Here is a 27,166-nt window from a genome sequence, read left to right as displayed (position 1 = left end):
CGAAGGTGGCCGAAAAATCAGGTAGGGTCGCTGGAGTCGAGGTTTAAAACGCTTGATCGAGGCACTTTCGGCCACTGTTTCGAGCATGCAAGGGTGCCATTGTGATCGAAACAAGGAATAGGCCAAGGTCGGAGGAAGAAATCGACCATCGAAGTATCGTTGATGATTGGAAAAAGGTAAAAGACTACCGACACGTAAGTTACACGCGCTAGCGCGTGAGAATGAGGTATTTTCTAGAATTTTTTTAATATTTTTAGAAAAATATTTTATGAATTATGGTTGAGAAAAATTTGGAAAAAAACTTGAGAAGGTATTTATTTTGAAATTTTTAAGGATAAAATAGAGAGAAAATGAGGAGAAATTATGAGAAAATTATGAAACAAAAAATAGATGTTGATATTCTTTTAAATGAATATGATGTTTAAGGATTGTTGGGACTCGAGGTTGAGTAATAGTACGATTATCTAAGACCCGACACAAAAATTGAGGTGGGGCACGAGAATTGAGGTATTCTGAGTACATTCAAGGTGAATGGTTTTACTATCAAAACTTAGATTGTTTTATACAAATGGTTTTGACTTGTGAGGGTTTCTACTTTAAACTTGATTGTTTGTGAGTGTTCGCCCATATAACTTGGTTTATTGTGAGTAGTTATATCCAAAAACTGGTTTGACTTGTGAGCGTTATGTCTAAAACTTGGTTTATTGCGGGTGGTTCTACCCTATACTTGATTTTGTTTCATGCAATGGTTTTGGCATGTGAATGGTTGATTTCATATGGATGGTTCATAAAAAATGTTTATTTACGCGTGCATTGAAATATGTGCATTAAAATGTCATTTTTACATGTCGTGGTTATGGCATTGGCATATGTGTTGGATATGGGTAGTGTTTCCAGGATGTTTTTGAGTAGGAACGTAATCTTTGATGTGATTATGGTGAATCGGGTTCCTGTGTTGATGTTGACCCTCTCGTGTCGTGAGTGGTAACGATAGTTCTTGAGATGTCGGAGAGATGCGTTGATGTTGCCCCTCCCCTCTTAAGCTAGGATTGTGTTATGCCAATGCGTCAATGTGATTATGTTGCCTTTAGAGAAATTGCTCTTTTTTCGTGGTATGGGTTAAGCGTTGTATGGAATTTTCTTGGACTGGGACATGTTAGGATATGTTTGTTGTTCATGGTCTTGCATACATTCACGAAAAATGCTTTGAACTCTTACTTAGATGATTTAACATCTAATTTGGACAATGTCCCTGGAATATTCAAACGTTCCAGGTGAAAGCAACGGCACCAAGGGAAATGAGGTTATCGAGATGTAGCCATTGATTACATTGGAGACATTTAGCATATATTTTGATTGTGTTTGAGGTGTTTAGTTGTTTTGCTGAGGGATTATTCTCTATGTATTTTGTTTTGAAAATGTCATGTCAAACAATGGTATGATTTCTATAATATGAATAAAGAAATTATGGTTATGTATCATTGAGGTTTCAATCTTACTTTCACATTTTATGATGATGTTACTTGTCTTAGTTTATTGATTTTTAAGTTTGAAATATTGAGAGGGGAGAACGAGATTGTTGGGATTGACTTATGTTAAGCATATGTTGAAATATATATATATATATATTCCCAAAATCTCAGGTTAACGCACACTTGAGAAAAGTTGGGTGTTACAGTTGGTAGGTCTAGAGACCTTGAGTTTAAAAAAGCTTAGCAGGACATCATTGAGACTTAAAAACAACCACAAAGTATAGCAGGACATCATTGACTTTAAAGAATGTTTTATCAGCTCTAAGATCTAGAGACCTTGAATTCAAGAAGGAAAAGAAATTGAATCTTGTAGAAGGCCTAAATGTGAGGGGAAAGAAGGATAAGAAATCACACCCTAAAGGTAGGAGTTTATCTAGGTCATAGTCCAAAAGTAAAGGCCATTCAAGAACCTTAACTTGCTAGTTCTGTAAGAAAGAAGGTCACTTATGAAAACATTGTCCCTTAAGAAAAAAATAGATGAATCTAGGATGGATAATCTTGATGTAGCAAACCTATCTGATAGGTATGAAAGTGGGGAAGGTTTAACTATCTCATAACAAAGTTCTAAAGATTAATGGATAATGGATTCAAGATCTACTTTCCACATGACTCCTATGAGAGATTGGTTGTTTAATTTTAAGCAAATTAAGGGTGGAAAAGTACTTATGGGAAATGATCAAACATGTACCATTGCTGGCATAGGGTCTGTTAAACTCAAATTATGGGATGGTTCTTATAGAGTCCTAGATAATGCAAGACTAGTGCCCGACCTAAGAAGGTATTTAATTTCCTTAGGCATGCTAGACTTAACAGGATGCTCTTATAAATCTGAACAAGGCTCTCTAAGGGTTATGAAAGAGTCGATGTAAAAAGAACCCTGAACCAAGGATTATATATCCTAAAAGGAGAGGCCATCTCTAGTGATGCTGTAGTCTCCACTTTAGAAAGAGATGAGACTAGAAAATGGCATAAGAGATTAGGACATATAAGAATAAGAGGGCTTCAGGAACTATGCAAGCAGGCCATATTAGATTCCAAGAAATTCAATTTAGAATTATGTTAAACTTGTGTGATGGGAAAGTCACATAGGTTGCAGTTTGCCCCCTCAATGCATACAACTAAAGATATTTTAGAGTATATACATTCATACCTATGGGGCTCCCCTAGGTACCTGCATCCCCCCAATATTTTATTTCTTTTGTTGATGATTACTCTAGAAAAGTTTGAGTATATTTTCTTAGACATAAAAATGAAGCATTTGGAAAGTGACATAAAAATTAAGCATTTGGAAAGTTTAAGGGATGGAAGACCCTAATGGAGTATCAAACTGGAAACAATGGCTTGGAGTTTTGCAATCATGAGTTTGCTAATTTTTGCAATAAAATAGGAATCTTGAGGCATAGAACCTGTAGTGAAACACCTCAGGAAAACGATATTGCTAAGAGGATGAATAGAACCATCTTAGACAAGGTGAGATGCCTATTAAACGACTCTAGTTTGCCTAAAAGATTTTGGGCTGAAGTTGTGTCAACAGCTTACTATCAATTAAATAGGTCCCCCTCTTCATCCATCCAATTTAAAACCTATGAAAATCTGTAGACAGGCAAGAACCCTAAGTTAGACCATTTAAAACCCTTTGGATGTATAGGGTATGCTCATAAAAGGGAAGGTAAATTGGATCCTAGAGCCAAGAAGATCGTTTTCCTAGGATACCCCGATGGTGTAAAACGTTATAAACTTTGGTTGATAGAAGAAAATAAGATGATCATCAGTAAAGATGCAGTGTTCAATGAAATTGATTTCTATAAACAAAATCAGCTTGGAACAGATAAGCTCAAACAAACTAATAATTTTCAGCTTGAGGTGGAAACAAAAGAGGATAATTTCCCTTAAGGTGAAAATTTAGAGGATGTTTTTTTCTGATAGAACCTCAACAGAGTCAGTTGAGCTTGATGAACATACGAAAACATCTACTGACCACCCTACTCGTGATAGTCAGGACACCTCTCATAGTCAACGTACTCTACCCACCGAGCAATAGGACCTGAGTGATTATATGCTTTCTAGGGATAGAGTCAGAAGAGAAATTAGACTACCTTTGAAATATGCTCATGCAGATGTTATAGCCTATGCCCTGAATATAGGTGATTCAATTGAGTTGAATGAACCTATAAGCTATAATGATGCTTGCAATAGTAAGGACATGGTCCTTTGGCTTAGGGTAATGCAAGAAGAGATTAATTCTCTTCATAAGAATAAAACCTGGTCCCTAGTAAAAAGACCAAGAATTAAAAAGGTAATAGGTTGTAAATGAATTTTTAAGCGGAAACTAGGTATTCCAGGGGTTGAATCGACTAGATATAAGGTAAGGGTAGTTTCCAAAGGCTATTCCAAGTTAAGGGAATTGGCTACCATGATGTGTTTTCTCCAGTGGTTAAACAGACCTCTATAAGATTAGTATTGGCTATAGTCGCTCTTTGGGATTTAGAATTAGAACAATTAGATGTCAAGACGACATTTTTACATGGAACCCTTGAAAAGAACTAGAGGGCTTCATGATAAAGGGAGAAGAACAGATAGTTTGTTTATTGCAAAGGTCGTTATATGGCCTTAAAGAATCCCTAAGACAATGGTATAATAGGTTTGAGGAATTCATGCTTAGAGAAAATTACAATAGGTGTAATTTTGATCATTGTGTGTATTATAAGGAATTAAGAGGAAAGTAGTATATATACCTTCTAATCTATGTGGATGACATGCTCATTACATGTAAAGACAAGGGAGAAATCACTAAGATGACAAAGGCCCTTAAATCAGAATTTGAGATGAAAGACCTAGGTCTAGCTAAGAGAATCCTAGGTATTGATATAATTAGGGATAGAAAGAATGGAAGTTTATTCCTGTCCTAATCTAGTTACATAAAAAGGGTTGTAGAACTCTTTGAAATGTCTAAGTGTAAACCTATGTCTACTCCTATCCTTTCTCACTATAGGCTATGTGTTGTTAAAGGTGAGTTACCGAAAGAAGAGGAAACATACATGAAAAGAGTTCCCTACTCAAATGCTGTAGGAAGTCTCATATATACAATGATAGGAACAAGGCCAAACATAGCATATGGGGTTAGTCTAGTCATTAGATTTATGGGAAACCCCTCTAAGGATCACTGGAATGTAGTCAAGTGGCTGCTAAGGTATCTAAAAGGTTTAGCAAATAAAGAGCTCGTATTTAGCTTAAATAAGGAGATAAGTTGTTGCATAGAAGGGAATAGTGATTCAGACTATGTAGCTGACCTAAACAAAAGGACATCCTTATCTAGTTATGCCTTTAAGGTAGGTGGAAACTTAAAAGGCTGGAAATCTAATCTTCAGCATATAGTTGTTTTTTCCACAACCAAGGAAAAATATGTGGCCCTAACTAAGGCTATAAAAAAAGCCATTTGGCTGTAGGGGATTACCCAAGACCTTGGGATGGCTGAGCATATACCTATAGTCTATTGTGATACACCTCTCTAAAAATAGTGTATTTCATGAGATGACTAAGCAAATAGATATAATGCTTCATTTTGTAACAGATATGATTGCTAAGAAGCAGGTTAAAGTTGAGAAAATCTCAACTAAATCTAACCCTGCTGATATGCTCACTAAACCTATTCCAATAACTAAGTTTGAGCAAGCATTAGAGTTGCTCAATGTTTTGCTGACTTAGCCAATGGGTAATGCAGGAGCCTTTGTCTTTCCACTATAAATGTTGAGTCAAGATGGAATTTGTTAAGAATGTGTGACTCAAACATTTTTTGGGTTTATAAATAAAATAGGTCGTGGGTCATTAATGTCTACAGCTCAAGCTCAAGTCCAATTAATTGGTATTTTTATTAATTCCAGATTTTTCCCTTGGCCCGCATATATATATCTTCAACAGAATTGGGAATGTCAATTTTGATTCTAGTAGAAAGATTGAACGAGACCAAGAAGCTTCGAGAAAACCCTAACCCTGTTTTCTCTTTTATCCCGTTCTTGTGTAAATCACTGTAAATATGGGAGAGAGATTTGTGAGGGTTGAAAGGTTGGGTTGATCCTCTAGGATTGTCCTTGTATTTATTGGTAAGTTCTTATAATTGTTGTATCTCTTGTTGCGCAACATAGTGGATTGACTAGGGGCTTTAACCTCTGCCATGAATATGATTTAATTCAGATTCGAACACTTAAGTTTTTGTGTTCTTGTGTGTGTGTGTGTGTGTGTTCTTTTGTTTTTTGTTAGTTTTCACATTTCTTTTCTATTTGGTGTTGTTTCATTGGATCTGGTTTTGTGTTCTTGTCTACTATTTCTTTTCTGTTCAATTGTGTTTCTCATTGCTATTGGCTTTGTTTTAAATCTTGCAAGGATCTATAGAGGCATACGAACAACGATCAACACTAGGAATTGTCAAAGTCGTGCTTAACGTGCAATGTTGCAAAAGTCGAACCAACTGTCCCAACTTAGACATTTTTGTCTTTGCTCATTCTTTCATTTTTGTGCACTAAATACAAATGGCTCGGGGTCTGAGAAAGAAAAACGGTATTGGTGGAGGAGTAATCGGTTAACTATGATTGCAAACGGTGAGGATGCAGGTCGTGTTCCCGTTTCGCTTATGCAATATATATGCTTTGTGTTTAACTGTGGGAGACAACAACGGTTTAAATAAAATTCGATTAAGACCAAGTTAAGGTTCCCACTATGAGTAACTCAGAGTGGGTGTCTCAACTGGTCGGTTATGGTCAGGATATAAAATATGTTTAAATATGCTTGACTGTTAGAGTATTTTATTGGGCATTTTGATATTTCTTTATTTATTTACTTAAAATTAGATTTATATTTTAAGGGCCTAATTGGGTACGAGAATTGGGTGAATTTCCACTGCCTATGCATTTTACACCCAAGACCTTGGTAGTCGAAGGCAGCAAAGTCTGGACCCCATTTAGGGCGCCTATATTATTTTAATATTTTATGTTGGCAGAGCATGACCGTACTTCGAGATAGGCCGGGATTATAACCGTGAGTTATGGTGTCACTTGGCAATGGGGGTTGGGGCGTCACATCCGCCATCTATGTGTTCCCATGGATCTAATAGGTTCACTCTCTCTCTCTCTCTCTCTCTCTCTCTCTCTTTATATATATATATATAATTGTTTATTAAAGTAACAATTTTGCTATAAAGGAGCATGAAAAACAAAATGTTCACTAATTAAAGTGATTTATAATTACAAAAATAATATACAAATTGTCATCGCAGCATAACACCACCAATCAATCATGTATAAATATATTGCCACCACAACAAAGTTTGTGGTTCACTGGACTTCAACAAAATTTGTGGTTCATTGGATTGGTAGTTGGTTCTTGATGGTGGGGGCAGACGGGTGGAATTACTGTCAACATAGGGCAAGGTGGTCGACATTTTAATTTGTGCGATGGGCGGTGAGCGACGAGGGCGAGGGCTAGGGCGAGGCGGGTGACAACAACGAGCAAAAAGGGCGAGGCTAGCTGAGACGGTCGATTAGGCAAGGATGCAGTGTAAGCGGCAAGCAGTGGTGCTAAAAGGGGAAGGGGGAGAAAGAGGAGAGGAAAAAGTAAAATGGTCATTGTGAGAAAGAAGAAGGCAAAAAAATAGTCATTTAAACACGTTTGTAAATTCACCTATAAAAGCCTTATATGTACAAATAGTCTTATTTTTTCTTGTCCAATAATTATTGCTTGTTGCATAGAAAATATATCTGGTTGGACCCATAAGCAAGTGCTCATACAATTCGGACTTGTGGTTATATTGGGATAATCGTCTTTGTGCGGCTCCCGTCGTTCGTGTTCTCGATTTTGACAAAGGAGATAAATTATAAGTGAAGATTTTATCTCATTGCATAAATAAAGAATCAAATTCACGATCTATTAATATAAATTTTAATTTATAGTGATCAAATCATTTCACCTTTGTCCTTGTGACAGATTTGTGGCTATTTTTACCCATACCATTGGTGCTTCTTTATATTGATTGGACCTGTCCTTTTCTCTTCTTCTGTTCTGCTTTCATCATTGGACATTATGTTGGCAAATTCTTAGCAAAGCTACAAAGTTCCACCACACATTCAGATATACGTACAAGGTCCTTGAAAATCAGCATCTCCTCAGATTTTTTCTTTCTCTGCTCATTCTTTCAGATATTTTAGTTTGTTTTCTGCATACTTCATATAAATAATGATAATTCAGCCATTGCATGTGTTTTCCACCGTTCCCTCCCACCATGGACTTGTCACCATATATTGTAACGACTCAATTATTGACTTATGTTATTTGTCAAGCACGTGTTTTCCGCCGTTGAGTAGACAAATACGATTCACTACATAATTAGTACGGAGCGGGGGAAGCTGCAAAAGCCTTGATTTGATTGAGAAGGATGTTTGATCAATTGCAAGCACCAAAATCATTGCCAGATCGTTGTCCACCGTCCATGTGTTTCCCATGGATCTAATCAGTTCACTCTATTATTTATATATTTAATTGTTATTAAAGTAACAATTTTATGAAGAATTTTGCTATAAAGGAGCAAGAAAAACAAAATGTTCACTAATTAAAGTGATTTATAATTACACAAATAACATACCATTTTAATATTACTCTTTTCATATATATATATATATATATATAAAGTTAACTTAAAAATACAGATTTAAGGGTGTAATTAAAATAATAAAAAGTTTGAGTTACATAAAAAAAAAAAAATCAAACTACAAGAGTTAACTTGATTTGAAAATGTAAATTTAGAAATATAATTAAAATAATAAAAATTTTAAATAATTCAAAAAAAATATAAAAAAAATATATAGATTTTGTCGTTAATCCACTACATGTCACTTAGCCAACTTTTTTTACTTAAATTCTAAAATTTTTTAAGCACTCAATTAACTATATTGAAAGTTAAGTAACTTAATTGGCTTTTAGATTGGAAATTAATCTTTTCCTTAATTAGAGGGTGGTACCTGGACGCGGGATGTGGGCACGGCATGGGCCCATCAGAAGAAACGCCAGTTTTCTTCCAATCACAAGAAATTCCGGCCGACATTCCGTTGCCTTTTGCAACTTTCCCCTTGTCCAAACAAATACGGATGCTCACAGCCATTTGTGGCCTCAATTCTGCAGCCCCTAACCCCACTCTTATCTGTCTTCTTGTCTCGTATCTTTCTCAGATTCGTAGTCTCTTTCCCTGATTCATAAAAGTTTTTTTTTATATATATATATAGCACTCAAAACTTTTTGTGTGTATCTTAAACATAAAAGTATAAGAACAAAATTATAGATTTGGCATCATAAAGATAATTCTTGCAAATTCGTCAGATTTCCAAAGGTGATTTCTTGCAACTTACTCGACACTAATGTTTGGGGAATTAAAAAACAAGTTTCAAGTGATTAGAGGCAAATTAATTAGCAAGCCAACCATTATCATTTATCATTAATTAATCTTTGGGTTTCACAATGAGCAGATATATATAATTGTAAATATATTTATGTGAGGGTCCTTTGCCCTTTATATAGACTTGAAAATAAGAGATATTCAGTATTATTTTTGAGATTTCTAGGCTCAATAATTACTAGCTAATGAAGGATTTGTGAGATCAGATTTAGATAACGAAAAATCTATAAAATTTATTTTAGATACTCCACGAATGATATTCAAGAGTTAAATCCTAATTTTTCTCTTAAATTTAGTGTTATTTTTTTTTTTATTTGTTAATAACATCATCCGATTATACGAGATTTGTTACTTTCAAGAATAACTTAGTAATTTTATTATTTTGGTATTCTCTAGTCAAGCATGTATATAATTTGGCATGAAATAATCGTAATCTAAAAAAAAAAAAAATTCAAACATGATTTGCCATAAAACAATCATATGTTAAATTTGTATTTCATTATATAAAATTTAATATGTCCTTTCCTTTATTGATTTAATTTTTATGTTAATTAATCCGATAAATTTTAGACAGAACTACCTATCTAAAGTAACTTTTGACTTTTATCTTTTTATTCGAACCTAAAATTGACTATATATATAAATTTGTAATTAGAGTTTCTTATCTGATTAGTCACAATTTATAATATTCAATGATTGATTAATAATTTTATTTATATGTGTGTTTATGCATACTTGGTTGCATGAAAACAAAAATAAAAAATAAAGACAATACGAAACAAAAATAAAAAATAAAGACAATACGAAACAAAAACAAGGAAACGGTATTTTTTAAAAAAATAAGAAACAAAAATGCGAAAGAAATGCGTAAATAAAAAATATATAGAGTTTCTTTTGTAAATATATTTTTAATATAAAAATTATAAAAAATAGTTACTCAATCTAAAAATAAACATAAATTTCAAATTTGAGAAACAAATTAACCTGGTTAGAGATAAAAAAAAAAAAAAAAAAATTCCATTTCTAACTTATTTGTGGATGGAAATACGTTTTTTATTTTAATTAGTGCTTGCACTATAATACCAAGAAAATTGCTATCAAAGATTGTACTTTTATACGCATTAATTTTAAAGTTTAGATTAAGTGTAAGATGTATTTTTGATATTTAAAAAAATATAATTAGTATTCTTGAGATTTAATGTTATATTGTAATTGGAGTGGAAGAAATGACGAGATTGTTGAAACAAAAAAAAGAATTCAATGACTTTTGAGAGAGTTGAACGAGGAGTCACAAGAGATGAAAATTTCATTTATGGTATTGTAAAGTTTCCCGTTGTGGATAGTAGGCATAATTAAATATTTAAAAATAATTAAAATATTCTTATATTTAAAGATTTTCTTTTTAGTTTCTTTCTCTCTTGGTGGGCAATGAAGGTGGTATTTTCTTTCTTTTTCTATTTCTCCCTCTAAGATGAACCTAGAAAATCTAGATTCATTAGCAATAAATCCAACTTAAGCATCTCGATTCTCTTTCTCTCTCTTTTTGAATAATCTAATGCTTCGAGAAAACAATCACTAGTTGCTTGTTCTATTTTTTTTAAAAAAAAAAATTGAATGTGAGAAGTGAGAAAGAGAAAAAGGAAGAATGAAGGAAAGGTACAATAATTATTTGATCTTTTAATTTATTAGTAGAGATGGCTTCTTCTTTTTTTGTCAAATTCATATTTTTGCTCGTTTACTTTTATGTTTTTTTTGTATGATCATCTGGATTTTTTATTGTTTCAATTATACTTATGTACTTACATTTTCGAGTTAATTTAACTTTTGTACTTTGATCTTTTTTTCATGTAACAACCAAAAATTTTTGTTGTTTCAATTATACTCTTATATTTGCATTTTCAAGTCAATTTAAGCCATGTACTTTGACATTTAAAAAAAAATAATTAAATTGACCAATCTTATTTTATTTTTTTTACATATCAAAATAGAGGGGAACATTGAAAATATAAGTACAGATATGTAATTGGAAAATTGAAAAGTTCAGATTATTGTAAAAAAAAAAATAATAAAGTATAGGTGTTAAATTGACTTAAAAATATAAATTCTGGAATTTAATTGAAATAACAAAAAATTCAAATAATTAAAATAAAAAAAACAAAATTATAGATTTGGCAACGTAAAGATAATTCTTGCAAATTCCTCAAATTTCCAAAGCTGATTTCTTGTAATTTACTTGGCACTAATGTTTGGGGAATTAAAAAACAAGTTTCAAGTGATTAGAGACAAATTAATTAGCAAGTCAACCATTATCATTTATCATTAATTAATATTTGGGTTTCACAATGAGCGAATATAAGTGTAAATATACCTGAGGGTCCTTTGCCCTTTATATATAGAATTGGCTAGAAGAGATATTTAGTATTACTTTTAGATTTCTAGACTCAACAATTACTAGCTAATGAAGGATTTATGGGACCAAATTTAGATAACGACAAATCTATCATATATACTTCACGAATGATGTTCAAGAGTTAAATTATAATTTTTCTCTTAAATTTAGGTTAGATGTAGAGATATATGTGCTATTTTTTTATTATTTGTTAATAACATCATCCCATGATAGGAGATTTGTTACTTTCAAGAATAACTTAGGTTGCGTTCTCTTTGAATTTTAATTTTTAATTTTTAGTTTTAAGTTTTAAATTTATTTTTAATTTTTAGTTTTAGTAATTTATTTTCAAAAAATTAAAAATACATTTTGTTTATCATTCTGAAAAACTATTCTCAAAACAGAAAATTAAAAAATGTATTCTATTTAAAATTTTGAGAATAAAATTTTAATGATATTTTATTCAATAAATTTGATTATTCAATAAATTAGAACTATTTAATGCTAATATATTATTAAAAAATATATACATTTTAAAGTTAGTGAATCTTTCAATATTTTTTTCTATTATAAGAATAAAATAAAAATAAATAAATAAATTTCCCCATCATTTCCTTGTTTTGGCTGAAAACAATTAAAATAATTTTTTGTTGTTTTGAATTTTCATTATAATTTTTTTTATTTTTAAAAATATATTTTTATTATTTTAAAAAATTAAAAACAAAAAATAGTCTGAAAATAATAAAGAGAATTGGCCCTTAGTAATTTTATTGTTTTGGTATTCTCTAATCAAGCATGTATATTTTGTAAGGCCCTATTGCCTAGCCCAGTTGTTTACCCCCTTCCCGTCTGCAAAGTTCGTGACCTGTCTCCCTTCCTCTTTTTCACTCGTTGCCTTAGCCCTACCTTTATTGCTCTATCGCACCTCGTCCTCTCTCTCGCCCTCGCTACTGCTTCGTCGCTGATCGCTCGCTGCATTTCTCTTCTCTTGCTGATTCGTCGCCCTTCGCCCTCACTCTCTCGCTCTCACCCTCGCTCTTGCTCAGTTGGTAGTCGCTCGTCCTCATCAGTTAGCCTCACCTCGCCCTCGTGGCCGATGGCTTGCTGCTCGGTCGCTCATCCCCTGTCTCTCGCCCAGCAAGCATCACCTCTCGCTACTTTGCTCGATCGCTCGTCCATATGGGTTGTGGCCGGTGGCTCGCTGCCTCTTGATTGCTGATTGGCTCATCAGACCGGTGGCTCGCTGCCTCTTGATTGCTGATTGGCTCATCAGATTTAGTCTTTCAGATCTGTTTCTCAAAAGCTTTAACTCCAAATTTGCTTCAACTTTCAGCGGTTACATTTTGGGGGCCCATTTTTACATTTTGCCTCAGGACCCCAAAAATTCAAGTACGACACTACTCCTTATATATTGCCACCTTGCCAAAATTAATAAGTTTTACAATAAAAGACTAAATTAGAATATCTAATTAACTAATAAACATATACAGCCATTTATAACTGCCCAAAGCTTGAATTTCATATAATTGAAACGTTTAAAACATTCCACAAAAGGCTCCAACCCTGCACGAATTGACCAACTAGAGGATTTAAGAGATAACGACACTCGTCGATCAACTACCAGATATATGTTTACTCTTGGATCAGTCAATGCATGTGTTTTTCACCGTTCACCATGGACTTGTCACCATATATTATACGACGAATCAATTATTGACTTCTGTTATTTGTCAAGATATGAACTTGTGATTTATTGGGATGACACCGACATATCACGAGTAGTCCTTTTATCATTCGAAATATGCCTTGGGAGCATTGTCACCATATATTATAAGACGATGCAATTATTGACTTATATTATTTGTCAAGCACGTGTTTTCCACCGTTGAGTAGACAAATACAATTCACTACATTGGTATTGAGAGGAGAAGCAGTGCTTGATATGAGTGACAAGGATGTTTGATCAATTGAAAGCACCAAAAGCATTGCCGGATCGTTGTCCACCATCCATGTGTTTCCCATGGATCTAATAAGTTCACTCTATTATTTATATATATAATTGTTTATTAAAGCAACAATTTTATGAAGAAATTTGTTATAAAGGAGCATGAAAAACAAAATATTCACTAATTAAAGTGATTTATAATTAAAAAAATAATATATCATTTTAATAGCACTCTTTTCATATATATATATATATATATGAAAAGTTTATTCAAATTGTCATCGCAGCATAACACCACCAATCAATTACATATAAATATATTGTCACCACTACAAAATTTGTGGTTCACTGGATTGGTAGTTGCTTCAAAAAAATATGTGATTCACCAGATTTAGATTTAGATAAGGACAAATCTATCTTAGATGCTTCATGAATGGTGTTCAAGAGTTAAAATCCTAATTATTCTCTCAAATTTAGGTCAGATGTAGAGATATGTGTAATTTTTTTTATTATTTGTTAATAACATCATCTGATGATAGGAAATTTTTTACTTTCAAGAATAACTTAGGATACATTTTCTTTGAGTTTTAATTTTCAATTTTGACTTTTGAATTTATTTTTAATTTTTTATTTTGATAATTTATTTTTAAAAAATTAAAAACGCGTTCTGTTTGTCATTTTGAAAAACTATTTTTTAAAACTAAAAATTAAAAAATATTTTATTTAAAATTTTGAGAATAAATTTTTAATGACATTTTCTTTAAGAAATTTAATTATTCAGTAAATTAGAACTATTTAATACTAATATATTATTAAAATATATATATATATATTTTAAAGTTGATGAATCTTATAATATTTTTTTCCCATTACAAAATAAAATATGAATAAATAAATAATGAGCCTTAGTAATTTTATTGTTTTGATATTCTCTAGTCAAGCATGTATATAATTTGGCATGAAATAATCATAATCCAAAAAAAAAAAAAAAATTCAAACATGATTTGCCATAAAAAAATTATATGTTAAATTTGTATTTCATTATATAAAATTTAACATTTCATTTCTTTTATTGATTTAAATTTTATATTATTTAATCCGACAAATTTTAGACAAGACTACCTATCTAAAGTAACTTTTAACTTTTATCTTTTTATTTGAACTTAAAATTGACTATATATATGAATTTGTAATTGGAGTTTCTTATCTAATTAGTCACAATTTATAATATCCAATGATTGATTGATAATTTGATTTATATGTGTGTTTCTGCATATAATTAGGTTGCATGGAAACAAAAATAAAAAATGGAGACGATATTTTTCAAAAAAAAATAAGAAATGAAAATGCTGGAGAAACGTGTAAATAAAAAATATATAGGGATTTTCTATAAATATAATTTTTAATATAGAAAATAGTTATTCAATTTAAAAATAAACATAAATTTCAAATTTAAGATACATTAGAGACAACATTTTCTCCTTTTCTAGCCTCTTCGTGGAAGGAAATGCGTTTCTAATTTTTTTTCAATATTATGAAATGGCTCCAAACCTTTTCAAAATGACCCAAAAATATTTTTTTGATTTTTTTTGACGTTTTGAAAATATAAATATTTTGAAAATATTAAAAAGGACACCTCCTAAATGTTGATGTGGATCATAGTGTGTGTATTATATTATTTTTACGTTAAACTACAACATGAATCACTCTAATTTACACTTGATTTGGATTCTTGGTACAGGTATATGCAGAAAGAATTTAGTATACCTTTAACCTTTTTAATGCTAAACATTCTAAGTTAATCAAGCTGTTAAGTTATTTACTCTAAGAAATCATGAACGCACTGTTCAGTTGAGCAATAATGAACACACTGTTGAATAAGCTGGTTTCAATTTGTGCTTGCTTTCTTTTACTGTACCCAATATTGGTTTTATGTATGCCCATGAATGTTGAAATTGATGCCAAAGGACAATCTGAAAATATACCCTGCACTTATTTTGATAGCAATGTGCAATCCCTCCATATATACATTGCCACCTTGCCAATATTAATAAGTTTTACAATAAAAGACCAAATTAGAACATCTAATTAGCTAATAAACATATACAGCCCTCCAGCCGCCCAAAGTCTGAATTCCATATAATTGAAACGTTTAAAACATTCCACAAAGGGCTCCAGCCCTGCATGGATTGACCAACTAGAGGACCAAACCTCTATAAATAGTTCACCCTTATCAATTTACTTGCTTCATCTTTCGCTCTACCAATCTTCTGTTCTACAGCGCCGTATTGTAGACTTCGCAGTTGCTTCATCCATTTCCATGTCGACCAAATGGCACCTCTCCGGGGATAACTTTCTCACCGGAAAAGGCAGCAGCACCACCGTTAAGTATTCTCGTTTCTTCTTTCTTTAATTATCATTAACAAAACGAAATTCTTACATAAAAATTCTGTTTGTATGGCAATATATACTGACAAAATTAAACATGCTTTGCAGGAGGAGCTCTCAGTTAAGCATGAGCGGAAGTTGAAGGAAGCCAGGCAAGTGTTGGAAAAGATCGGCCATGACACGTCAGAAGCTCTGGCGATGATCGATACCCTCCAACGCCTAGGAATCGACTATCACTTCCAGAACGAAATTGAAGCTGTTTTGCAGAGCCAATACATGAATCCTGGCAGTTTCAGCCATCCTGAGGATAATCTTTATGACGTTTCAACACGCTTTCGGCTATTGAGGCAAGAAGGTTACTACGTACCCACCGGTAGGCATATTCAAATTTAAGCTACGCACATTATAATCTTTGTAATTATGCAATTAAAAAGTCGATGAAAATTTGACTGGTTAATTCTCACAGATGTGTTTAACAACTTCAAGGATAAGGAGGGAAGGTTCAGATCAGAACTAGGAGCAGATATCAGAGGGTTGATGGGTTTATACGAAGCCTCGCAGCTAAGCACAGAAGGAGAAGACATTCTTGTTCAAGCTGCAGACTTTAGTAGTGAACTCCTTAATGGGGGAATAAGAAATCTTGATCATTATCAAGCCAGAGTTGTACATTGGACATTGCAGTATCCTCATCACAAGAGCGCCAGCCGATTCATGGTCCAAAGCTTCCTCGGTGACTTCGAGGGGGCAAATGGATGGGCAAATGTGCTGCACGAGCTAGCGAAACTGGACTTCAATATGACTCAGAGCACGTATCAGAATGAGATACTTCGAGTTTCCAAGTAATATTAAAAGTTACAACAATATGCTTAATTTTGTAGTACTTGAGGCAGAGATTATTGCTCTCTAAATGTATGCTTTTTGTGTGCTCAGATGGTGGAAAGACACAGGTTTGGCGAAGGAGTTGAGACACGCGAGAGACCAGCCACTGAAATGGCATATGTGGTCGATGGCTGCATTCACAAATCTGAGCAACTCGGAGGAAAGAGTCGAGCTTACAAAACCCATCTCTTTTATCTACCTGATAGATGACATATTTGATGTTTACGGCACATTAGACGAACTTACTCTCTTCACAGAAGCTGTGAATAGGTATTGCCTCGTGGCTTTGATCATCTTCTTCTTCTTCTTGCTTACTCGCAACAATTATCGCCACCGATAATATTTAACTAGAAATCACTGCAAGCAGGTGGGATCTTGCCGCTGCAGAGAAACTACCTCACTACATAAAGATCTGTTTCAAGGCCCTTGACGAGGTCACAAACGGAATTGCCTATAAAGTATACCGAAAGCATGGATGGAACCCCATAGAGTCGCTCCGAAAAACGGTATCTATATATTTGTATGACGGACCGTTGATATTACTGTTGAGAACTAATATGAACTCAAAAGCATGTCGAGATGAGCAAGTTCGTATATGATTGCTGTTGTTGCAGTGGGCGAGGCTGTGCAATGCGTTCTTAGTGGAAGCAAAATGGTTTGCGTCGGGGCAGCTGCCCAAGGCGGAAGAGTATTTGAAGAATGGGATTATCAGTTCGGGCGTGCATGTGGCTTTGGTTCACATGTTCTTTCTGTTGGGGCATAACATCAACAAGCATAGCGTCAATCTTGTCGATGATAATCCAGGGATTATGACTTCTACAGCCGCGATTCTTCGCCTTTGGGATGATTTGGGAAGCGCCAAGGTAACCCACATATATATACACTTCATCGTTTTATCATTATGAAACGAGGAGGATTTTAGTTTTAGAAATCTATGAACTCGTAGATAAAAGAGATGAAAAGTGAAGACGAGTGGTGTAGCATACAGCTTGTATGTACATGTTAACTTAAAAAGCGTTGTCGCAGGTGTCTAAGAGAGTGATATTTGAAAATGGGTAGAAAACCAGGCCCCTCCCTAATGACTGATGATAAAGGTCCCCGCTGTTCTTATCCAACAGAAACGATATTGACAACAGTGTAGACCCCATGACAAGTACGACGATGATCACCACAAATGAGAAGGAAGCGACGGGCGACCCTATAGAATTTGTCCATTTGCTCGCTCAACCACAATATTACCCAAGCAACAAGAATAGTGTCGTAAATGCCCCACAAAAATACTAAAGCAGCAAATAATTAAGACATGTACCATTAGATTAGCAGAGATTTTCTTCTCTCTTCCGCATGCAGGTGCAGCATGACAGCCTATTGTGATTTCAGTTCTAAAACAAGCTTTGGGCTTGAATTTTCAGGATGAGCTTCAAGACGGGCGCGACGGATCATATGTAGTGTGCTACATGAAGGACCGCAGAGGCACCTCGGTTGAAAGTGCAAGAAAGCAAGTCATGCAAATGATTTCAGATTCATGGAAAAGACTCAACAGGGAATGCCTGCGTCCAAATCCATTTTCAGCAACTTTCACAAAGGGTTGTCTTAACATGGCCCGGATGGTTTCTTTGATGTACAGCTACGATGACAATCAAAGGCTTCCAATCCTTGAAGATCACATGAAGTCAATACTCTCTGGCAGTGTTTCCTTCTAAGGATCCAGGAAAAATTCGAGCCTACATTAATTACTAATTAGAACCTGCAACTTTTTTCCCTTTAGAGTGTACCAGCAGCATGGTGAGCAATGCTATATAATGAAAAGAAGCAATGAAGAGCAACTTTGTTAGATTGCTGAGTAAATATGCTCCCTTCCTAGTTCATTGACAGTAATTATATTGATGCTCTAGGTGAAAATCGATTCATACCAGTAAGCGCGAAATGTAAATCTTAATCGAGTAAGTGGGTCGTCTGCTCAAATATAATCACCCAAAAACATATACTTGTATAGTTAAGGCACAAGAAAAATGCCAAGACTACTTCTCCAATGGTAGAGCAAAAACATAACTTCCATGGTTAAGTCACAAGAAAAATGACTACACTACTTCTCCATGGGTATTTGAAGATTGCCAAGCTCCACAAGCTCCTTTGCATCTTCTATCTTGGACTCTTTAATCAATCCATCCACAACAAGTTGCATCATCGTCTTGTAAGGAATACAGCCTCCACTGATAGCCTCTTTGCACAACTCGAGAGCAAAATCAAAATCACCCATTTTACAAACAAAATAACCAAGCATAGAAACTGTTGCAATATCTAGTTCACAACCATCTTTCGCCATTTCCGTGTACCACCTCTTGGCTTCCTCCAAATCCTGACTATCAACAAATCCTTTGATCACTGCATTGTAGGAAAATACATCAGGATAGGATCCCTTACTCCTCATTTCTTCAATCAGCTCAACTGCTTCTGAAATTCGATTAACAGCAACCAGTGCTCGCAGCTTTGGATTGTAAGTTCTCACATTAGGAACAATTTTCTTGTCTTCCATCAATGTCCACAGCTTATCTGCATCAGCAAACTTGTTATTCCGATGAAAAGCACCTAAAAGGATATTGAAGGTTATTACATCAGGCTCCAATCCGTTCTTCTCCATCTCATCGATCACTGATAAAGCAGAATCAAAAGCACCCAATTCACAAAACGATTTAATAACCGTATTGTATGAGACCCTGTCGAGCTGAATACACAGTTTCTCTGGTAACTCGCTCAAAAGCTCCCCAACTTTGTCAAATTTCTTCGCTTTCACGCAAGCAGAGAGGAGGGCATTGAATGATCTGACAGTGCGCTCACAGTTCAGTTGGGGCAATTCGTCGAACAACTTGCGGGCATGGTCGAACATGCCAGCCTTCCCATACAAAGAAATGAGACGAATGGAGAAGCCTTCATTGGTGATGTCTTTGTACCGCTTTTGGTGCTCAAGGATATCCTCAATGTACGAGAATTTCTGCGCGGCAGAGAGGCGCCTAACAATGATTTCATAGGCTCCGTAGCCGGAAAGACGGCGAAAGCGGCTGGAGTCGCAGTCTTTCTTGAATTTTTTTACGAGGGCTCTGAGTTTTCGGTACTCGGATGGTGATTCCGACGAATCGGACGGCGGTGGGCTCGGAGCGGTAGCTGCTGCTGCGGCGGCGGTGGCAGTGGTGGGTTTGGGAGATTTGGATAGAGTGGCGGTGGTTTTCCGGACGGTAAAGAGACCGTGAAGCCGGCTGCATACTGTAGAAGACATGGCCGTTCCGCTATTTCAGATCGGTGTTTGGCAATCGCAATAAAAGAAAGGGCTTTAACATAAGGTTAACCCAAGAAGCACATAGGGCCATTGTTTCGTTTTAAGAGAAAAATGGGTAAGTTTTGGTGTGATTTACCCATTAAATAGGATTAATTTAAGTAAATTCCAAATATTTCAGTGATAAATTAATATTAATTTTTTAATTACTCTTTGATCTGTTAAAATTAAATTATTTTATTTGAATTATAACTTTTCAAAATAATTTAAATAATAATAAGATTAATAAAATTTTGATAAATAATATTGACTGGTACTTTATTACTTGATCGATTTCATATGCCTGTGACCAGCAAGCATCATAATCCGTCAAAACTTCTTATCATGAATTCTGGACAAACCAACCCCCACCTAATGGGATTCGGCAATTGATTGTTTTTGTATGAAGCAATTGCTCAAAAACAGGGTATTATGTTGCTTGCCTTCCCAATCCAGACATACATGGAACTAAGCTGTTAAACTATCAATAAGCTTTAAGTAGATTCAGTCTAGAAGGCTCAGCTTTGCTGAATCCAATGACTAGTTCTAGTAATTTTACAGTTATTTATTTTAGTAGTCATCTATTCATCTCTAACGAGCTCAAGAACAGCAGCAGAAGCAGGAAATGATCGCCAAGCCACGGTAGCTAGGACATAGCAGGAATGAAAGCACAAGGAGTGACAGGAATTCAACAGGAGGCTATAAAAGATAGATATGTGCCAAAAATAGTTATTAATAGATGTACAAGTTCAGATACATATAAATCATTTAAAGTCAAAACTTGTTCAATGCTGCATGCTCATACATTAACATTGCATATCACTCAGGAATCATGATGGAACTCACCATTGGTCTGAGATATAGCATACACAGCTAGCACTCCACCACATTGAACAGTACTAAACCCTAAGTATGACAATAAATGGCTAACAAGGAAATATCAGCATTTTCTGAATGGCTTCTGTGTTGCCAAAATATTGTCAGCCTGCGAAACAGAAAAACACATGAAAACATTGAAATAGAACAATGGCATTGTTGAATGACAGAGAAGAGTTGAGAGAGAGAGAGAGAGAGAGAGAGAGAAATTAATATATATATATATATAGTAGTACCTATAGAGTCGAGAGAGATTAATACACCAATCTCTCTCGGAATATGGGTGTGGACATGTGTAGTGCTTACAAAATGAAAAGGGAAATAGAGAAATAATAGAAACCGAATTAGCAAATTCAGTACTTAGAGAAGATAAAGAACAATATAAGCATCATACACAGAAGAAAAAAGTATGCCTGCAAATACATTATTGATTCTCAACGTAGTAAGAATTATACTTCCAAAATAATACACAATTAAGATAACCAGAAACAAACAATTTTCATAAGCAAGTTAACAAAGGAGAAACTTTTGACGCTTACATTCAGGTAAGAGGTAGATTATGAAGGAGTTGGTTCTTGTCGTGGCTGCCTTCGTTCTGATGGAGGACCATCCCTCTGTCTCACATACCGTTTACTCTCATATTTTGATCGGTTGGATTGCTTAGGTTGATAAGTAGGGTACTTGCAAGGAATTATCTCCCCATTGATATACTTATCTCCTAAAACAAGTAAAAGTCAAAATAATAAAAAACCAGTTCACCATAGCAATGCTGACAGTTTATCATTTCAAAAGAATTCTTCATAAATAGTCACCTCCATAGTCCTTGTTTTTAACATCTATATATGAGTCTGGCAGTACCCATAGAACTCCGGGCAATCCTACAAATGATGAAGCAGCAATCATATTTTGGGCAAAAGAATGATTGTATTCTCCGACATGATTAAACCAAATGCCAAATACGTTCAATTACCTTTGAATTTCTCGGATGTTTCTTCAGATACAGTGCACTGGAATCCAGTGTAAGTGGTGGTACTAAAAGCATACATGTTCTTCTTTGCCTCTTCCATACTGAAAATAGACCAGAGCGAACATATTTATGGAACATATATATTACAAGCGAACATACTTATGAAACATGTATATTACAAAATAATTGGAAAATAGAGCAACCAAGAATGGAACTACAGAAACCTCCCGGTCCCTTCGCACTGACCAATAAGTATACCCCTTGTTTCATAATGAAATCTGCAAATATGTATATTTTGCTTCTTTGGTGTTCTTTTTTTATTTTATTCTGATGTCCTCAAGCTGATACAACCAATAGGAAATTTCCTCATGGCCATTTTCATTACTAGAACTTGTGATGCAACCATTCTTCTTGATGATATCTCTGTTCAGAGAAACACACACAAAGCAATAAACCAAGAATCACAACAAACACATAATCAACACCAGATATTTTTATGTGGAAAACCACCCCATTGTGGGGAGTAAAATTCACGGGCACAAGCCAATCAATCTTTCACTATCAAAATAATAGGCAACATATAAAAGTTCTTCCTTAGCTTAACTAGAGGCCTATCTCGACAATTAAATCTCAAGAATCAAATTCTAGACATCCAGATAGAAGAAAAACAGAGAAATCTAACCAAAACAAGATATATGAAAAACACCCAACAACATACTAAAATTTCATCACAACAACATGCTAAAATTTCATCAAGATCAGAGGTGAAATCACCACTTGATCTTGGCCAAAAGTTTGCAAAATCAAAACCCTTTTTGCTCCTCTTTCTCCATGTTGTCCCACTCTTTTGGCCTCAATCTCAATTGCTTCTTCTTTTTCTAATTACCCTAAAACACACACACACACAGAGCACAGCACAGCACTGTCACAGACCACTCCTAAATTCCCTTACTACCCTTAATTTCTCGTTGTAAAAGCTAGTATAGGAGAGTAACTAACCACACATGTAGCGGTAGTTATAGGGTGGGAGTAATAAGAGCGGGAAGCTCCTTTTCATATTCGAACTTGTAAGTGATCAGTATAAAAGGCTGATCGCTCATGGCAGAAACATGAATAGATTGATTCCAATTCAAAACACACTCATTCTCTCTAAAGTTCTCTTTCCCTCCCTCTAAATTCTATTTCTCTCTCCCTCTCTGTCAATTCTCTTTCGCGTGAGTTCTCGAAGAACCGAGAGTTCATCGCTATCAGGCTGCGCCTGACAAGCACCTTTATATTAATATATATATATATATATATATTAATTCAAGTGGTCCCCAATGGACTGGACCCCACTTAACAATATCCCCATCATTTTCTTGGATCTTGATATTTTTCTCAAACTGTAACTAGAAACTGAGAAAAGCACATCCATAGCACTAATTGCTTCTGCCCATTGTTAAACATATTACAGTAATCTCACCTTATTTATCATCTGATAGAAGAAAAATGCAATGTTCCCCCAAAGAAATGAAACACAAGTTACATGACATAACAACATTCTAAGCCTTTATCACACTATGTGAGGTTGCCAATGTGAATTCTAGCTCACCATTCATTTCTATCCATGACATTATCTTTTATAAGACCCTCATAACTAGTACTATATCTATGTTTCTCAAATCAAACATGACCAACGCCAACGCCAACCCCACCCCCCACCCCCCTCAAAAAAAAAAAAAAAAAGCAACATTGAATGAGCAGGGGAAAAGAAACACGCACACACAGCTAATGTCAAACACAAGATTCCAATTGCTTATCCTTAGTTTTGTATGGGGCCTTACCCTTACTTTAATCAAGTTTCAAATTCTTTGCTTCTTTTTGTTTCTCAAAGTCCGAAGTAGTTATTTGAAGGGAAAACTATAAACCCAATTTGAGAAACATAAACAAGAAGTACAAAATTAAGCCAACAACAGAAAGCTCGAACATAACTGTTGATAGTGAAGCCCCAACTCAACTGAAGGCTGCTGGACGGAAGGCTAGTGGGCTTGACCCACTTAGCAACCTCCAGCAGTCTCTTATAGGATGGATGGCAATTGGGCTTGGCCCATTCAGCAACCTCCTGCGATCCGTTAACTCGATGGCCCATCCAATGCTCTCCCATATATAAAGCTCGGTCTTCGTTTGTTACAACAGCATTCGTCCTTAGCCCTAAATCTGCCGATTTTCTCTCAGAACCGATCTTCTCTCTTGGCTATTTAAAACCCTAGCTGCGACTCATGGAGATACACTGGCGCTCTCAGATCTCTTCCATCTACTGCTGTCAACCTTACCTTTGGTGCTGTTTGTGTCCTACAGATCTTGTGTGTTGGCTCGTTTATGGTTATAAGCTATTTCTGTCACTGATTTACATATTTATCTTGCTGTATTTTGTATTGAGCGTTGAGGAGTTGAGGGTGTATATCTATCATCATTATTATAGTGCAGTGAGCTCCCTTAAACCGGAACTCAACGTGGATGTAGCCCTATTTTAGGGTGAACCACGGTAAAACCTTGTGCCTCTTCTTTTACTGTTTTTATGCTTGTGTTGCTTCGATTTATCTTGTGGGAACAAACTGTTATTTTCTTCCTGTGTTAGAGGTGGTTGGGATATTTTGTATGTGTGTATGTGTACGCCCCAGCCCAACAATAACCATAACAGTCGAGAAACACAAATGGCACAAAGATGCACTCAAGCAATGCGAAATAAAATCATTGAATGAGCATAGTCAAGATTCTTCCTAAAACTCTGACTTTAATCGAATTTTCTCAACAACTACTCAGAACTTCAAAGACAATCCTACGAACCCAGTTCAAGAATTCTGAAATATCAAAACAGTCATTCAACAGAAATGGCACACAGCCGCTACACTTGTATGTTCATGCATTCAGATATTCCCAGGTTACACTGGAACAGCTAATAGGATTGCTTATTTAAAATTGTTTAAGGTCCTTATATGAACTGTAAATTATAAAAGATCCTAATATACCCGTACAAGTAAGAAAAAGAACTAAAATTAAGTACCAGAAAATCTAGAAAAGACGAAATTTTTAGTTTGGAAAAGCTGGAGAAGATGAAAAGAAAAGGCTAATCAAATGAACAGCTTATAAATTTTGGAGAGAGAGAGAGAGAGGGAGAGGAGTAACCTTCCAAGGACAGTGGCGAGAGTGTTGAGGTAGGTGTCAATCATTTGCTCCCTGGTGGGTGCAGGGTCTTTAGGGAACTCCATCACTATCAGCCAGTGGTTATAGTCACAGCCTGGTAGCATTATCGTCTCTCTCTCTTCATTGCTACCGCCGCTGCTCCTCCTGCCATCGCCGGCGGCCCGGACCAGATTCCGATGAGCACTGTGGTTCGACCGCCGCGCGGCTGAGCGGCGAAATGGGACGGGTACGGGGAGTCGATAGGAGGTGAATAAGACCGGAGCGACTATAGGTCTGAAGTGGGTTTTGGGTGTTTTAGAGAGAAGATAGAGATTGACAGCTGCCATTGGAGAAGATAACTCGAGAGAAAGGAGGTGAGAGATGAGGAACACAGACATATTTATCCAGATCCATTGAGTTATAGCCCTCAGATTGGGCCGTTTCGTAGGCTTTGCAGGCCCATTTACAAATTAAACTGGCCCATAAAATAACGTGAAATTAAATAAAATTTCAAACAAGCAAAGATATCCTTTTTTATTTTCTGAAATTAAATAATTTGAGATAAATTATCTGAAAATACTTTCTATGACGTGTTTATCAAATGTGTACTCTTTCTTTAGTTTGTCTAATTTAAAATTAGAAAATAATTACTAAAACCATAGCCTGATTGCTTTGAACAATCTTGGGCCTCCGACCCAACAAAAACATGTAATGCTGGGCCTACACAAACAAAGGAGATTTTAAAGGTAAGAATGGACACTGACTTGCAGGCTGGGCTGGGAATGTAATCGTTTGGGCCCAATTCCAATGAGAAGAGAAGAAACAGGTGGCCCAAAATAACTATTGAACAATATAAAAAGTTGATTAAATTGTAGTCTAGCTTTGACAAATTAAACTAATATTGAGTAATTAAGTCAAATGTGGTCACTCTCACCTGAAACCCTTGTTTTCTTCTACAGGAGAGTATGAATACATATGTTAATTAATTCAATATATATATATATATATTTATGTGTAACATATAGTATTTGAATTCTTAATAGAGGTATCAAGTCAAATTCAAATGTGGTCATCTTCACCCTAAACCCTTGTTTTCTTCTCCGTGATTTGCTAATTCTCGTTGAAAATCTCAATCAATCTTCCCAAAATAAGTCCAAGCCTTTGATTCGTTTTAAGGTGATAATAATAATATGGAGTCGTTATTTTTTGAGTATGCATTAAATAAACTCATAAGTATATATACTTAATAGCTCATATAAATTATGATTTGTGACGATTCGTCTTTAAAAAAAAAAAAAGAAAAAAAAAACAATTGAACTCTACTCAAAGAGGATTCAACTAATTAAGTCCCAGAGTTTAAGATAACATAAACAGAATGCATTAAGGAAGTTTGAGTATAATTAAAGGTTAATTAGTTCCCATTACATCACCAAGAAGTATCATCAACCCAGTTGAATAAAACCAAGAATTGAAGAGTCTTCTAACTGCATGCGTCAACGATAATTCAGTCAGCTTAGAGACATAGGTTTCAGCAGTGTAAAGCTTGCAAACTAATGTAAACTAATACAGATAAACCTATTCTTGGATTAGAAATATGGGGAGAAATCTAATATTTAATCGGTTGTTCAACAAAACCCGATTGTCTTAAAGGATGGATTCGCAGAAAATACGGAAGAATCACACAAGGAGACATGAGATATCTGTTCCATTATTGCATTTCTTATGATCGATTGAGTTTGCAAATTCTAAACAATAAACTTGTGGGCAGTTGCAGGATATTGTAAAGGAAATAGTTTTGACCTTTTTTAGTGTTTGTCTCAACCTGGAACAGGCCCATCATCTATCTATATTACATGTATATTTACAGGCTAATTAATTAATTAACTAGTTAAGAGTATCATAATTAACTAGGCCTCGTACGTATCCCAAATGTATAATTCCTTTCGAACCAAATTAAGCCTGCTTTGATCATATGTAGACAGCTTTTGATTGGGGAGTTGCATAATCCTCTCTATACGGGATCGTACGTATGTTAATTATACGCGATCATACTGATCCAAAGTCGTTTAATTAACTATGTACTGATTAGCAGATAATGTGTAGCCTTTTATGTATATAATTAAGTAGGGGATTAGCAAGAGCAGTTTAACCTTCCCTGTTGATCAAGATGTTTTGGACTGTGGTGCTTGGAGTTAAGCAAGATTGACTCTAATAGAAAATGGAAATTAAGATATATCTAATCGTGCACAAACCATCCTGGTCCAATGCTTAATTAATCGA

General features: G+C 34.8%; 3 protein-coding genes across 4 annotated transcripts in view; 1 reads left to right on the top strand and 2 right to left on the bottom strand.

Annotated features, from left to right (window-relative positions):
- The window catches only part of LOC127807311 (pentatricopeptide repeat-containing protein At3g13150-like), a 102,201-nt gene extending 81,755 nt beyond the window's left edge, over positions 1-20,446 (bottom strand). For both annotated transcript variants that reach the window (XM_052345028.1, XM_052345029.1), the window contains exon 1: positions 18,319-20,446. In XM_052345028.1, coding sequence (XP_052200988.1) covers positions 18,658-19,845 — 1,188 coding nt within the window. In that variant the 5' untranslated portion in view covers positions 19,846-20,446 and the 3' untranslated portion in view covers positions 18,319-18,657. The remainder of the gene's footprint in view (positions 1-18,318) is intronic.
- On the top strand, positions 15,520-18,405 carry LOC127807308 ((3S,6E)-nerolidol synthase 1-like). The gene is made up of 7 exons (XM_052345025.1): positions 15,520-15,687; positions 15,801-16,065; positions 16,159-16,531; positions 16,623-16,841; positions 16,939-17,077; positions 17,186-17,434; positions 17,984-18,405. The coding sequence occupies exons 1-7, from the start codon at positions 15,625-15,627 to the stop codon at positions 18,272-18,274; spliced, it is 1,599 nt and encodes a 532-aa protein (XP_052200985.1). The 5' UTR covers positions 15,520-15,624; the 3' UTR covers positions 18,275-18,405.
- A 144-nt stretch (positions 20,447-20,590) lies between the features above and the next one.
- On the bottom strand, positions 20,591-25,265 carry LOC127807314 (DAG protein, chloroplastic). The gene is made up of 5 exons (XM_052345032.1): positions 24,890-25,265; positions 21,728-21,825; positions 21,570-21,635; positions 21,297-21,475; positions 20,591-20,866 (listed from the first exon to the last, which is right to left on the bottom strand). Exons 1-4 carry the CDS (start codon positions 25,231-25,233, stop codon positions 21,315-21,317), a joined length of 669 nt encoding a protein of 222 aa, XP_052200992.1. The 5' UTR covers positions 25,234-25,265; the 3' UTR covers positions 20,591-20,866; positions 21,297-21,314.
- Positions 25,266-27,166: the final 1,901 nt, after the last annotated feature.

Source organism: Diospyros lotus, chromosome 8 (genome assembly GCF_014633365.1).
Source record: "Diospyros lotus cultivar Yz01 chromosome 8, ASM1463336v1, whole genome shotgun sequence".
In the NCBI taxonomy this organism is placed as follows: domain Eukaryota; kingdom Viridiplantae; phylum Streptophyta; class Magnoliopsida; order Ericales; family Ebenaceae; genus Diospyros; species Diospyros lotus.
This window is presented reverse-complemented; position numbering and strand designations above follow the sequence as displayed.

Bases quoted from the DNA above. Each gene is read 5' to 3' on its own strand.
- LOC127807308 (XM_052345025.1), top strand. From the start codon at position 15,625: ATGTCGACCAAATGGCACCTCTCCGGGGATAACTTTCTCACCGGAAAA. The intron at 15,688-15,800 runs GTTAAGTATTCT...CATGCTTTGCAG, and splicing joins GAAAAGGCAGCAGCACCACC to GAGGAGCTCTCAGTTAAGCA. The intron at 16,066-16,158 runs GTAGGCATATTC...TAATTCTCACAG, and splicing joins AGGTTACTACGTACCCACCG to ATGTGTTTAACAACTTCAAG.
- LOC127807314 (XM_052345032.1), bottom strand. From the start codon at position 25,233: ATGGCAGCTGTCAATCTCTATCTTCTCTCTAAAACACCCAAAACCCAC. The intron at 21,826-24,889 runs GTTACTCCTCTC...GTCTATTTTCAG, and splicing joins CTCGCCACTGTCCTTGGAAG to TATGGAAGAGGCAAAGAAGA. The intron at 21,636-21,727 runs GTAATTGAACGT...CATCATTTGTAG, and splicing joins AACATCCGAGAAATTCAAAG to GATTGCCCGGAGTTCTATGG.